The sequence below is a fragment of the Mastigoproctus giganteus genome, chromosome 8 (genome assembly GCF_048544385.1).
Source record: "Mastigoproctus giganteus isolate SK-2022 chromosome 8, ASM4854438v1, whole genome shotgun sequence".
Taxonomy (NCBI): Eukaryota; Metazoa; Arthropoda; class Arachnida; order Uropygi; family Thelyphonidae; genus Mastigoproctus; species Mastigoproctus giganteus.
In genome coordinates this window covers 88,043,764-88,059,099 of record NC_143582.1, presented here as the reverse complement: position 1 = coordinate 88,059,099, position 15,336 = coordinate 88,043,764, and the positions used below count along the sequence as shown (strand labels likewise).

General features: G+C 37.2%; 1 protein-coding gene across 3 annotated transcripts in view; it reads right to left on the bottom strand.

Annotated features, from left to right (window-relative positions):
• LOC150081701 (uncharacterized) overlaps positions 1–15,336 on the bottom strand; it is a 127,379-nt gene that overhangs the window by 61,683 nt on the left and 50,360 nt on the right. For all 3 annotated transcript variants that reach the window (XM_090379564.1, XM_090379563.1, XM_090379565.1), the window contains exons 3-4: positions 14,128–14,195; positions 3–67 (exon numbers count right to left, since the gene is read on the bottom strand). In XM_090379564.1, coding sequence (XP_090235690.1) covers positions 3–67; positions 14,128–14,195 — 133 coding nt within the window. The remainder of the gene's footprint in view (positions 1–2; positions 68–14,127; positions 14,196–15,336) is intronic.

Below are 15,336 nucleotides of genomic sequence, written 5' to 3'. Positions count from 1 at the left end.
ACCTGTATAAAGTCCTTATTGCACCTGACAAACAGATCCCGTGTTTTATAGCCTGACTGTTGTAATTCTACATAAAATAAATTTAATGCATTCATAACAAAATTTCTTATTAATTTTATTCATTTGAGCTATTAGATTGCTAATACAGACAATTATTTTCACTATAATTAAAATAATGGGTTCTGTTGTGTCAATTAAGTTGCAATTAGATTTTATTACTTTTGGGAAAAAATTGTTAAAAAATGGAAGCTTTATACCCTTGGTTTTAATGAGAGCCAACAGAGTATTACAAAACTTGACAATGTAACAACACAACTAAAAACTAAAGATATCTCGGAGAGGAAAAATCATATAAAATACATTTCCAAACACTTTGTTATACATTTTTTAGGTATTTGTTTTGAAAGTTTAATAGGTGTCAAAAAAAAAAAAAAAAAAAAAAAAAATCATATTTTAAAAATTAGTAATCTGAATAACAGTAATCCTTATTATGGACTAGAGTTACACAACATGAGGTTTGATCAAAAATGTTCAGTCAACGATCTTATAATACTTGAGCGATAGCTACCAACTTTTGAATTTTGAAAACTTGGAGATTTGTAGCCATGAAGAAAACAGGAAGTTAATGGCAAAAAAAAAGCAGAACTCTTCCCCCCCAACCCCAAAAAATTAAATTTTACTTTTTATTTTATATTAAAATAAAACTCTCAATAATTCAAGTAGAAATCCACAGACAGTTTTCTGCCTGTGGATTTCTGTTTGGATTATCATTTAATCATCAACCAGGGGCTCATATTTGGTGAGAATGAGCTTGGCACACTCAGGGTCCTCAGCCAGATATCATCATTCTTCTCTTTCTTGGTGATTCCTTTCTACTTCTGGCTCTTGCTCTCTCTCTCTCTCTCTCTCTCTCTCTCTCTCTCTCTCTCTCTCTCTCTCTCTCTCTCAGGGTAACTCGGAAATTTGTTTCAAGCTTCAAGAAAAGATACCATAGCAGACTTTGCACCTCTTCAGAAATGCTACGCCAAAATTTGGTTTCTAACAATGGCACTGACGGTCAGTTTTTGCTAACAAAACTTTGAATATTCTCTGAAGCTTATTACTGCTATGAGGAATTATTAGTGTCAAGAATGACTTCTGATAACTTGCTATATTTCATGTTGCCATGAGGTGCATTTAATTCCCCAAGGACCACAGTACATCAGTTCTTTCCTATAATTGTGGTAGAGTCACATTGAATTTACAGAATTGAAATATTAGTACTGGCAAGTGATACAAGAAAACAAGCTTATAGAACATCAGCAAAAAAAAACAAAATAACTTCCCACATCACCTATCCATATCCTCTAATAATTTTCTAGTTCTTCCTTAAGTTTATTCAAACTATCCATTTCCACAATGCCAGATAGAAGATTTGTATATATATTTTTTCTTTACCTTCTGTGATATTGAGAAGAACCAAAAACTTTTTCTTTTTTTTTTTTTGCCAAAAAAAACTGTTTCAATTTAATTTAAAATTTATTCTCTGAATAGGATTATTGGATGATGAATTTTTCTCCAAAAACGATTAATTTTAAATTAAAGTTAAATAATATTTAACTTAACACTTCCAATAGCTCAGCTGGGCAATTTGCTATCTACAAATCCTGTTTGGAGCAAGCAGAATTTAGAGTGCTGTAAAGAAATGCTTTGGACTTAGAAATTCACAACTGAAAGTCAGCTAGCTACCAAACTAAGTGTGCTATTTACCAAATTTATTTTTAAGTCATACAGCTTCTGATATCAGTGTATTAAATATTTGAAGTTGGTAAAGTTTTACCTGTGAACTTATTTTGACATTCATGCTGTATTATTTCTACACTTGTCTCTCATATTTTTCTTGTATTTCTAGATATACATCTTTTGTAATTGTGATTGATAAGGAAAGCAGTCTTTACTAATTTAATGACAGGGTAGTTCAATGTATGGTTTTTATTTCTAGCCAATTAATTAGCAACACAAGTTAGAAGATGAAAATATGCAACTGATTTTCTTTGAAATGAAATCTTTAATTACATCCAGAGACAAAAGTTATGTTGGAGATCAGCTAATATCTTTTAAGGGCACCAAAGGTGATTTGTTCTAGGCATTGTTACTCTGATATTAAAAATAGATCTGAGGATTTACTTAGCAAGTAAAACCTTAGAGCAATGTTGAGAAAAAGTCAAAAGTTAGGATTAAATTTGAAAGTGTCGGCAATTCTCATGAGACATGATAGGAGAACACAATGACAATCTTGTCAATCAGTTCAGCCCTGGATATATAAAGCTCATGAAGATGAATTTTTCTGAGCATGGTCTGTGCTTGTTAACAGAAGAAACCATTTTTACAGAGATGGGATACCCTTAAATGCTATTGAGGCAATGTTGCTAACTTGGGAGTATACACAGACTAATAGATTAAGAGTGGCCACAAGCAGAGAAAACATGCTTATAGCCAATCTTAGAAAAACATGTTGCACTGATTCTACTGGGACATGCAGCATTCTAACTAATAACAGCCCAAAAAAGCAAAATGTTGGGGATTACACCTACTGACTTACTGGGGGTCCTCATGGGACAAGTACATACATGGAATGTGTTAGGGTCACCAAGAGCAAAAGCAGGCATATATATACTTGAATGAACACCAATGGTAAACAACTTTAAAGAATTTTAAGTACTGGTGAAATCATCAGATTTTGATTTGATTTGATTTTACTGGAGCAAAAACAACTGTGGTTATACTGCACCAGGGAAATCATCACATGTGGACATTGTAGGGATATGAGAAACATGGTGCCACTCAGATATAAGCATTGCAGAACTGGAATATAGCAAGTACAATGTATACAGAAAGGATGGCAGAGGGGAAAGTAAGCTCTTGGTTAAGAATTACTTAGAATCTAAGGCAGCACACCCAGTTGATGCAGGTGGCCAATACAATGTTCAGTCAGTGTGGTACTTAAAAAACAAAATTGAGAGCAGGACTATGCTAGAGGCCAAACGACTCCAAGGAATAGTAATGAACAGTTACACACACACAGAGTGGACCAGCAAATCAGAATGTTCTATAATGGGGAATTTTATCTTTCCAGATATTAACTGAAACATGTGGATAAGTGAGTATCCACATGTACACAGTATTGGAGCTCTTCTGGATGAACTGAATGACTGCTTTCTTAACTAATATGTTAAAGAACCAACAAGAGAAACTCTTCATGATTATCAGCAGTGATCCTTTGTGCAATAAGAATCTCCAGATAAAGGAACTACTAGATGCCAGTGATTGTAATATTGATTTGGTATCTACTTAGCATTAGTTGAGGCATATGATGCAAGAAAGCAAGCTTATAGAGCATCAGTCAAAAAAAAAAAAAAAAAAAAAAAACTTTCCATTTCACCCATCCAGTCACTCCAAATGTTTGTCTAGTTCAGCCTTAAATTTATTTAAGCTATCAACTTCCTCAACAACAGATGGAAGCCTCTTCCAGCAATCAACTACCCGCTGGCAAAAGGCAAACTTTTGCACATCTATTCTACAACTGGCTTTCCTCTACTTTTCTTTACTAAAAGAAACTTTTCTTTCCTCTACTTTTCTTTACTGTCTTTCCTACTTAAAGATATAACCACTCAAGGGTAAAGGGAAGGGATATTTCTTTCATAAAGGTGACTACAGTAGCCTCAAACAGTTTCTAAATTATTTTCAGTGGGATGAACTGATGATGATATCAACTGCACATTCTAAATGGGAACATTAAGGAAAGTAATCATAGAAGCTACTGAGATTTTTATACCAAGAGATACTGTTCAAGGATTTTTTTTTTTTAATGAGTAATTGAACTACTGTGAAGCATTCTCAGGTGTTTATTACAGTCATTCCGTAATGAAATTTAAGGGAAAAAAATCACATTTTTTTTTTTTTTTTTTAAATTTTAATCTTAATGTAGTTTTACTATATTTTGAAAAAAAATAAATAAAAAATAAGACAGAAAAATGACAGAGAGCTGGAGAAGGGATCAAATGGAGTCAAAAATACAGATACTCCATAATAGATCCAAAGGGTTGGCAGCTATATTGAATGCATAGCAGTAGCCAAATTAAGTACCAGTCTAGCAGAAAGCTGCACTGAGTGTACTATTGTTTTTCTCATTGGTCATGTGTACTGAAAATGATGAAATTTGAATATATGAACCTTATTCTTGTCTTGCTGCGCATAATTTATTTGGTTCATTTAGCACCATGTGACTTTTGGCTACTCCCAAAATTAAACTGGACATGAGAAATCTGAATCAATTCAAGAAATGCAATCAAATACAACACACTACCTAAAAGCACTCATAAAAGACTTCTGAAAATGTTTTGATCAGTGGCAGGCAGAATCGAACAAGTGTATGCTTGCAGAAGAAAATTATAACGAAGAATGTTAACAACGTAAACATTTTTCTTTATCGATAAATTAAATGAAGGGTCATTCTCCTTTAAGTGACAAACCAATGGAATTGTTAATTAAACCATCAAAGGGCAAACCAGTTATGCCCAGTCATTTTAATTCTTTTAGGATTATGCATGTACATTTCGAGGGTACAGCTCTAAAACGGTGTTCGCAGGCCAGCCGCTACTTAGTACACCAGACAACCTATTGGTAACTCTTTAGGAGGCTTCCGCATCAGCTAGTGTATAATCTTGCTACCTCTATTCTGCCAGATAGTGACTGGAGAGAGTCCGAGTAGTGTGGATGCGGTAGGCATTGTTGAGGCCACGTTATGTCAAGGATCTGGGTATATTCTTACCATGTGTACGCCATATCTAAAAATTTCATTACTTCATACAGCATGTCTCACCCACTTTTTCTTACTATCGAATACACCATAAATTGTCAAACTAATAGAGTAAGCTTATCTGCGAAAAGATCTAAACCTCCCAAACACTTCCTAGTTCATTTCACAAATATACGTGTCTCAATTCTAATCTCAATGATGTCCATTTCCACTTGCAGTCTGCCAAACCCCACGTAGTTTTTCTGACAGAATCTCAGTTATCAGTTGATTCAACCACTGCTCATCTCAGTTGCCCAAATTATTCGCTGTATGATTCCTTTCGCCTCAAAGGTGGTATTTTATGCATATGTCTGTTCCGATATTCCCTGTCAGAGACTTGGTAATTTGGAATCTCCTCATTTCAATCTTCTCTGGCTTAAAATCTCTCTACCTCACCGTGTTAAATTCATCTGTTGTCTGTACCGTTCTCTCAACTCCACTAATCACTTGGAGCTCTTTGACTTCCTCTCTTTGCAACTTGACTTTCTCCAGTCCAACATTCCTAACAGTGAGGTCATTTTCCTTGGTGATTTTAATGTTCACAACTCCAGCTGGCTTCCATTTTCTAGTCACACCCAGCTGTTCGAGATGCTGAGGCTTTTGCAATTACTAATGACCTTGCACAGATTGTTCATTTACCTACAAGAATACTGGACAATCCTAACCATGCAGACAACACACTTGATCTTTTTCTCACAAACAACCCTTCTAAGTACACGGTTGAAGTGAGTGTTCCTTCAGGAATCTCAGATCACAACTTGGTGATTGTCTCTTCTCCAATGGAGCCTTTATCTCATGGCTATTTCCAACCTGGTATTGTTTGGCATTACAAGAATGCAAAATGGGATGACCTGCAAGATTTCTTTTCTTCTTTTCCTTGGTCAAATTACTGTTTCCAAACTTCTGATGTCAACATTTGCTCAAATCGTGTCAATGAAATTATTCTTATAGGAAAGGAATCCTTTATTCCACAATCCACTTTAAAATCTCGTCCTTTATCTAAACCTTGGTTTTCCAATAAATGTGCTAAGGCTGTTCAAGAGAAGAATGTTGCATATCATAATCGGCTTGTTTCCAAATCTTCAGATACATTTTCTGCCTACACCAAAGCTCGCAACAATTGTAAAACAGTTATTAATCAGTCCAAACTAGATTTTGAACAGGCTAAGTGTAGAAAACTTGCTTCTTGCCCTAATGGTAGCTGAACATTCTGGTCTCTTGCCAAAGCTATTGGCCGCAACTTTTGCCCTTCTATGCTCCCACCTCTGTCAAAACCAGATGGATCTGTTGTCACTTCAGCCAAGGATAAAGCTGACCTGCTAGCATCCCATTTTTCTTCCAACTCCTGTATCAACGATCTTGATAAAACACCTCCCACCATTCCCAACACGCTCCATTAAATGCTTCCTGCGGTCTTCCATCAAAAGGATGTCAGAAGGATTTTGACAAATCTTGATGCAAAGAAAGCTTTAGGTCCTGATTGTATTTCTCCACTTGTTCTCAAAACCTGTGCTCCTGAACTTATACCTGTTCTTTGCCGCCTTTTTTCACTTTCTTATTCCAAAGGCGTTTTTCCTTCTGCTTGGAAATTTGCTCATATCCAGCCAGTTCCTAAAAAGAATGACAAATCCCTCCCATCAAATTATCGTCCCATTGCAATTACTTCTACTCTTTCCAAAGTAATGGAGAAATCAATTAACCACAAACTCTTAAACTACCTAGAAACCTTCCGTCTGATCAATGATCGTCAGTATGAATTCCGTCAGTGTCAATCCACTGGTGATATTCCGGCTTATGTTACCCATTTATGCACAATTTCAATGGAAAAGTATGGGGAAACACAAGCAGTTGCTCTTGACATCTCCAAGGCTTTTGATCGTGTTTGGCATAAAGGTCTTCTAAACAAGCTTCCATCTTATGGTTTGCCAACTGTTTTTTGCAACTGGTTATCCAGTTTTCTCTCTGATCGCTCACTGAGGGTGATGGTAGATGGATCTCTGTCTTCTTACTTTTCCACTAATGCTGGTGTCTTTCAAGGTTCAGTTCTTCCCCCACTCTTTTCCTCTTGTATATTAATAACCTTCTTCCATTGACTGGAAATCCTATCCATAGTTTTGCCGATGACAGCATGTTGCATTCCACTTTCCATTTGAGAAACCTCGCCCTGCTCAATCAGTTTCAACTTCTCGAATATCCGCTGCCAATTAATTAAATGTCGATCTCCGGATAATTCTCCAATGGGACAAAAACAACTTAGTTGATTTCAATCCTTCTAAAACTCAGTCTTGTCTTATATCTTGTAAAAAGGATTCTTCTGCTCCTATGCTTATCTTTGGTGACACTCCGATTTCTGGGCAAAATGATATATCTCTTTTGGGGATTACTCTGACTTCTAATCTATCTTGGCACAAGAACATTAAAAATATTGATTCTTCTGCATCTAAAAAACTTGGTTTTCTCTTTCGCACTCAGTGTTACTTTTCTTCCAAACAGCTGTTAATTCTGTACAAATCGCAAATCCGCCCTACCATGGAATATTGTTCCCACATCTGTGGCAGTGCCCCCAAAATCTCATCTCTCTCTCAGGCTTTAGTTTCCATTCAGAAGAGGGCAGTTAGGTTAATTAATGACTCCTCTCTAACAGAGTCTCTCCACTCGCTGTCTCATAGATGTACTGTTTCTGCTGCATGCCTTTTCTACAGATACTTCCCTGGGCACTGTTCCTCTGAATTGGCTTCTACAATTCCTGCTATCTCTTTCAAAACAGTCTGAACACGTGCCGCCACCAGCCATCATCCATTTATTGTCCAACTTCAAACTCACAGAACCAACTTTTCATCTTCCTCGTTTATTCATTCAACTGCCGTTTTCTGGAACAATCTTCCTTCGTACGTATTTCCCGAAAATTACAGTTTACAGAAGTTCAAGTCTAATGTCACCAAATATCTTCTTTCATCTTCTCAACCCCCAACCCAAGCACGGTACTAAGTACTATAGGTTCTAATACCTCTCCTGTTTGGGGTTTTCATAAAAAAAATAAATAAATAAATGTATATGTTTTGAAGATTTCATTGAAGTATCAACAAATTACTTTTATATATGTATAGATTAAAACTCTGAGCAAACATGATGTTATATTTCAATATAGCATCGTGTTAAGAAATAGCAATTGAAGTTTTAACATTGACAAATGCAAAGTACCGCATATAGATAGCCATAACCCCTGAGTAATGTACCAATTGTCCAGTACTACAATCAGGGTAATTGTGCAGTCAGAATATCAAGTTCTCTGAGCAATGCAAACAAGCTGCCAGGACAGCTCATATCATTTTGTCAATGATATACAGGAATTTTGCTAGCAAGGAGAAGGAAGTGATTATCCCATTGTACAAGGCAATGGTCAGGGCACATCTTGAGAACTGCATACAGGTCTGGAGGCCTCATTTTAAAAAGGATGTAGAGCTGCTGGAATTTAATTAAAGACATATCTGCCAAGGGCAAAGGGACAGCATTTACTTTCACAAGGTTGACTACAGGGATCTCAGTCAGTTTTTAAATACTATGCAGTGGGACCAACTGATGATGTTACTGACAGCAAATTCTAAATGGGCAGTATTCAAGGAAGTAATCAAAGAAGCTACTAGGCTTTTCTTACCAACGAAAAAACACTGTTCAAGGTGTTACCTAAATGGATGTCAGATGAACTATTGAGACCCATGACAAAGAAGAAAAGTGCATGAAATGATTATAAATTATCAGGTTATCCAGAAGCCTATGGTAGATATAAATTAGTCTTAATCAAGTCACAAAGGAGGTTAGGCAGACTAAGAATGCAAAGAAAAACAGCAAAGACTTCTATGCTTATATTAACAGTGAAGGAAGTGGTTTGAATTACATTGGGCCACGATGTCTATGGGTTAACTGCTGATGATCCTGCTTGGGTTGCAGACAAATTGAATAGGTACTTTTCACACATGAATTCTTTAGTGAAGAGAATGCCAAAAATTTATCAAACTCTAACAAGGAGCTAAATGACTGTGATAACTGAAAGGAAAGTGGAGGAGAAATTGTTGAAGATGGACATAAAAAAGGCACATGGGGTAGATGGAATCTATCCAATTATATTAAAGGAGGCACCAAATGAGGTAAGCAAACTCTTAGCCATAATTATGAGAGCATCCTTGGATTCAGAGGAGGTACCTATGGACTGGAAATGTGCGAATGTATCCCCAATTCATAAAGGAAGATCAAAAGGCAACATGAATATTTACAGACCTGTTAGCTTAACATCTGTTAATGCCTGTAAGCTTAATGACATAAAAATAATGGAATTACTGGTTAAAGAAATAATGCAGGACCATCTTGGACAGGCATGCTACAATCACAGTATCACTGCCCCTCAACATGGATTTGTTGAGGGGCATCATCATCATCATCATCATCATCATCATCAGCCATTTTCAATCCACTGCAGGATGAAGGCCTCTCCAGCAACTTTCCAGTTCCTTCTGTTTTGAGCACTGGCCATCCATTTACTACTCAAAAACTCATGAATTTCATCTATCCATCTCCGCCTTTGTCTTCCAGGTTTTCTTCTAGCTCCTCTTGGGTACCATTCTGTTATTTTCTTAGTCCATCTGTCATCATGTCTTCGAGCTATGTGTCCTGCCCAAGACCATTTTAGTTCTTTAGTTTTGATAAGAATGTCCTTTACTCGAGTTTGCTGCCTAATCCATGTGTTTCTCTTCTTATCTAACAGTCTGATTCCCAATATAATTCGTTCCATTCTTCGCTGTGTAGTTCTTAGCTTCTCTTCCATTCTTTTGGTGAGTGCCCAAGTTTCACTTCCATAAGTCATGGTGGGGAGTATACATTGATTCATTATTTTACGTTTCAGACAAACTGGGATATTGCTCTTCAGTATGTGACTATATTTCCTGAATGCTATCCATCCAAAATTTATTCTTCTCTTGACTTCCAGCCATTTATCATTATTACAGCTAATAACTTGTCCCAGATAAGTATATGACTCCACCTTTTCAATTACTGCTCCTTCAATCATTATTTCCCTTTCCGTGGCATACTTGTTCATCATTACCTTTGTTTTAGCCATATTTATCTTTAGTCCAAAATCCTTACTAACTGTGTATAACTGATTAAGATTTTCCTCTAATTCTTTGGGATCGTGGCTTATGACCACAATGTCATCTGCAAATCGTAAATGGTTTAGGTACTCTCCATTCACATTGACTCCTTTCTGCGACCAGTCTAATCTTCTGAAAGCTTCCTCAAGGGCAGCAGTAAACAGCTTCGGAGATATTGTGTCTCCTTGTCGAACTCCTTTCTCGATTTTAAATTTGCTACTGTCTTTGTCTAGTCTAATAAAGGATGTAGCACTCTCATATATTTTCTTCAAAATCATAATATATGGAGTATCTATGCCTTGTCTTTCCAGTGCCCGAAACATTGCCTTATGCTGTATGGAGTCAAATGCCTTTTCATAATCCACAAATGCCAGGCATAATGGTGTTTTATATTCATTTGCTTTCTCCATTAGCTGTGATATTACGTGAAGGTGATCCATAGTTGAGAATCCTGTCCTAAAGCCAGCTTGCTCTTTCGGTTGATTCTCATCAAGTATTCTTTCTAATCTGTTAGTAATGACCCTTGTGAACAACTTGTAGATATGGGATAACAAGCTAATTGGTCTATAATTTCCAATTTCTGATTTATCTCCTTTCTTATGCAGCAAAACTATGATTGCATTATTCCACTGCTTAGGCATCACACCTTTTCTAATTCACTTTGTGAAGAGCCTTGCCAGTTTTTGTGTTATGTCTCTTCCTCCCAATTTTAACAACTCTACAGTAACTTCATCTTCCCCCGGGGCTTTCCGATTCTTCATTTTCTTCAATGCATGTTCTACCTCATCAGGAAGAATATCGGGTATGTCGTATGTGTTGCTACTTTGCAATCCATCTTCCCCACTGCTGGTATCATTCCCTCGCTCCTTGTATAATTCTCTATAGTAGTCTTCTGCTATTTGAATTATGCCTTCTCTGCTGTTTATAAGTACACCATTGCTATTCTTCAGTTTCAGTATCATTTGTCTTTCTGTATTACTGCTCATGGCTGCTGATTTAAATCCTTTGTTTTCCCTTAATGCTTGTTCTACTTTTCTTGTGTTAAATCTTCTTATGTCCTCTCTGAGTCTCTTTCTAATGGCTTTGCATAACTCAGTATACTCAATTTTCTCCCTGGCAGTGTTTTTCTTGCTCTTCATTTGTCGTCTTTGGTTCATCATGACAAGTGTTTCTTGACTAATTTTTTCTTCTTTGGATTTCTGTTTCCCTATAGGTTTCTTGGGCTTTATCATTTTCAGAAAATGATAAAGCCCAATGAGAAAATTGTAATATTCCTCGTCGATATCTTGGTCCTGAGCAGTCTGCAGAAGCTCAAACTTGTTCTTAAGTTCCAGTACATACTGCTTTTTCTCCTCCTCTGTTATTTCAAAGACCTTTGTATTATTTACTCGAGTCAGTTTTTTCCTTTCCTATGTCTATATCAAGTGTACATCTTACCATTCTGTGATCACTTCCAACATTTACCTTATTCAGGACGGTAACATCATTCACAATATATCTTCTGTTAGTGAGAATGAAGTCGATTTCATTAGTTGTTAATCCATTTGGACTCTTCCATGTCCACTTTCTGTTCACCCTTTTCTTGAAAAAAGTGTTCATTACTGACATTCCTTGAGATTCTGCAAATTCCACAAGTCTTTCACCTCTTTTATTTCTTTCACCAATTCCAAAATTTCCTATAGTTCCTCTTTCTGCGCTGTTTTGCCTTTTTCCAACCTTAGCATTGAAGTCCCCCATAATAATAGTGTAGTGGGTTTTCTGCTCATCTAGAAGACTCTCAATTTCAGTGTACATGTCTTCAACCTCTTCATCATCATGGCTCGATGTTGGTGCATAAATCATTACAATCTTTAGCTTGTACCTCTTAGAAATCTTGAGTATTAGTCTTGACACCCTTGGTGATGTACTTTTGAATTCCAAAATGTTGTTTTTAAAATCTTTATGGACCAGAAACCCAACTCCACCTTCACTCTTTTCACTGTTTCCGTTGGTGTACAGCAGATTTCCACTTGATAAACTTATAAGTGATTCATTTCTTCTTCTTGTTTCAGCCAAACCGATGATATTCCAATTCACATTTTCTAATTCCTTTTCCAGCTCTAATATCCTGTCTTCACCGATGAGTGATCGTACGTTATAACAGGCCAAGTTCAATTTCCGTGCATGGCAGCCTGGTCGTACCCAGAGATTCTTAGCACCCTCTGCTTCCACTCTGATCCTCTCGCTGCCGTAAGAGGGAGAGTGAAAGCTGCTGGGGACTGAGGGCCATTTGTATTGTTGTGCTCTCATTGCTGGAGGGTTTGGTCTTTTCCTCTTCACGCTGACCAGGCGTCTTGAAGAGAACCACTCTACACGTTCGTTGCCACCTAAGTGACGTAACAGGGCTTACCATCGAGAAGGTGTGCATGAGTGGATTTTAGGGAGGCAGGCCAACCGGACTTCTCCTAAATCTTCTGTAATAGAGAGATATTGGATCCATCAGTGTTTTAGGCTGAGTGTCTGATAACACACAGGATACCTGTTCCCCTCTAAGCCCCCTCTGAGGGGCAGAGGGGCTTAGAGGGGAAGAGTTGAGGGGCAGTCTTCTCTAACCAAATATAATAGGCTACGACGATGCAGTGACCAATGAACTGGATGTAAAAAATAATTTTGACATCATATACTTAGATTACAAGGAGGCTTTGATACTGTTACACATAAAAAGCTGCTGAACAAACTGGAGCAATGTGGAATTAAGGGAAAGTTACTGCAATGGATAAAGGGATGGTTAAATGGAAGAAGACAGAGTGGTTATCGATGGTTTTTTTTTTTTAGGAGCATTAGCAACTAAGGCCATATTGCTCCGGGGATATGCGGTGGTCATTCCCTGACCTTTCTGCATCCTCCGTATTTGGTGGTCACAGGCTCGAACCCTGGTCTAATCAAGAAGCACTGCCCACCTGGCTACAGAGGTGCCATCAATGGGCACTACTCTTCATGGACTAACGTTCAGTGCTCAGCCCATTGTTGTTTTAAATATTTTATCAATAATACTGATGAAGGTATACCGTGGTGCTTAATGACAGTCATCAGGATTAGCTACAACAACATAATCTAAGAAAATTGGGTCGATGGCTGAGAAATGGCAGTTGAAGTTGACAAATTGACAAATGCAAGGTACTGCATATGGGTGGCAGTAACCCCAGCATAACTTATCAACTGTGTGCTACTACACCAGAGTAGTGGAGAATGAAAAAGAACTGGGGATAGATATTTGCACAGTGAGACATGAAATTCTGTAAGTAGTGCAGACATGCTGCCAGGATAGCTCAAGGGGTTTTGTCAATGATATACAGAAACTTTGCTACCAGGGATAGGGAGGTAATTAAATTAATCCCTTGTATGAGGCCATGGTTAGGTGACATCTTGAGTACTGTATACAGGTCTGGAGGCCTCACTTTGGGAAGGATAGATCTGCTGGAATGGGTGCAGCGAATGACAACCACACTGGTGAAGGGAACAAAAGGGTACTCTTACCCAAAAATGCCTCAGTTCTGCAAACTGCAGTGCCTCAATACTAGACACCTGCAGGAAGTTCTGAATGAAGTATTCAAGGCCTTGAATGGATTGAGTAAGCTAAATGTTAATAGCATTCTTCTTGCTGAGACTACACACATGAGGAGGCATAAATTCAAGTTGAGGAAGGATGGGTTGCAGGATAGATGTGCGTAAGTTTGCCTTCAGCCAGCAGGTGGTTTATTGTTGGAACAAGTTTCCTTCTGTTGTTGTTGAAGTGGTGGATTGGTTGAATAGATTCAAGGAAGAACTAGACAAATTCTTGGAGGGTCTGGATGGATGAACTGTGTAGGATTTTTTTTTTTTTTTTTATAATTTTTTTTTGGATGATGCTATATAAGCTTGCTTTCTTGCACCATTTGCAATTACTACTACTGTCTACAGCTCTCAAGTTATTATGCCCCTATCATCATTGCTATCATTTTCACACATGAAATGTAACAATAAAGCTCTTAAGACTGGTGCATAAAAAGAACACAAAGTGAAGAAGCTCTAAAATGGTTTTCTGAATTTAGCTAAATCAAGTTTTCTGAATTTAAATTTTTATTAAATCAATACATTGTTTACATTCTATTTGTTTTAAGTACTCACTTTTAATTTCACGAACCAACTTGTAATCTACATGAAATGGTCTTATATAATCCTTTTCTCCTTTAAGGCTGGAATAGAATGAAGAATAGTTTATAATATACATTTAGTATAACAAAATGGATTATGAATCATCTAGAGCAATTTATTGTATTGTAATGTAGTAATTTTACATTCTCCTTAATTCTCTTTTCTCCCATATCCAATTTACCATAGAATCAGAAGAACACAACAATCTTCCTTTTCTAGATGTGATGGTACATTGTGGGCTCATGCCTTGAAACTTCGGTTTTCGGTAAGCCCATACATAGGTACCAATTTACCAACTACAGATCCATGTGCAGTATGGGTATCTACAGAGCACTGCTCACACTTTATTTAGTCGGCCATAGTCACATTCCAGTTTCACAAGGATACTGAAATTGCTAAAGTAAGGTCAGATTTAATGAGGTACAGATATCCTTCTTACACTTCAGATTCAGGCTCACGAAGAGTCACTGTATATCATTTTCTTTTTTCTTTTATAATAGCATCTAATAAGTAAGTTCTCACACTGAAACTGATAGAAACAATGCTGCAAAACATCTGTTGCTGCTTCTTCTATTTCTTTATCTTTAATGACACCAAAAGTACTGGAAACCTGTGACAAAAAAATTTAAAATTTGAAAATGATGCACTGCCACTTGATGAAACTTGTGCTACCCCAGCATTTCTAAGTGCATCATTTTTCAATATGAACTTATGCACCATACAGTCACCTGCAGCCATAAAGTACTTCCTCACTGAGCAAAAGAAGGGAATCTTCTCTTATTTTAGACTGTTCACAAACTTTGCAGTTGTTTGCTTGTTATTTGGTTTTTAGGAGCATTAGCAACTAAGGCCATATTGCTCCGGGGATATGCGGTGGTCATTCCCTGACCTTTCCGTATCCTCCGTATTTGGTGGTCACGGGCTGGAACCCCGGTCTGATTAAGAAGCGTGTGCTACGCACTGCTGCTCCTGCCCACCTGGCTACAGAGGCGCCACCTTTGCAGTAGAAATACCTATAACTATCATCCTGGAATTGTCCTGGTTTAGTCTGCTGTGGTAATTAATTTACAAAATGGAAGTGGAAGATCTGAAAACTGTTGGTAAAGTAAATTTGCACATAACATTTTTCAACATATCAGTATTAGTATTAGTAATGGCCATATGGTGCAAGGAAGCCTAAGG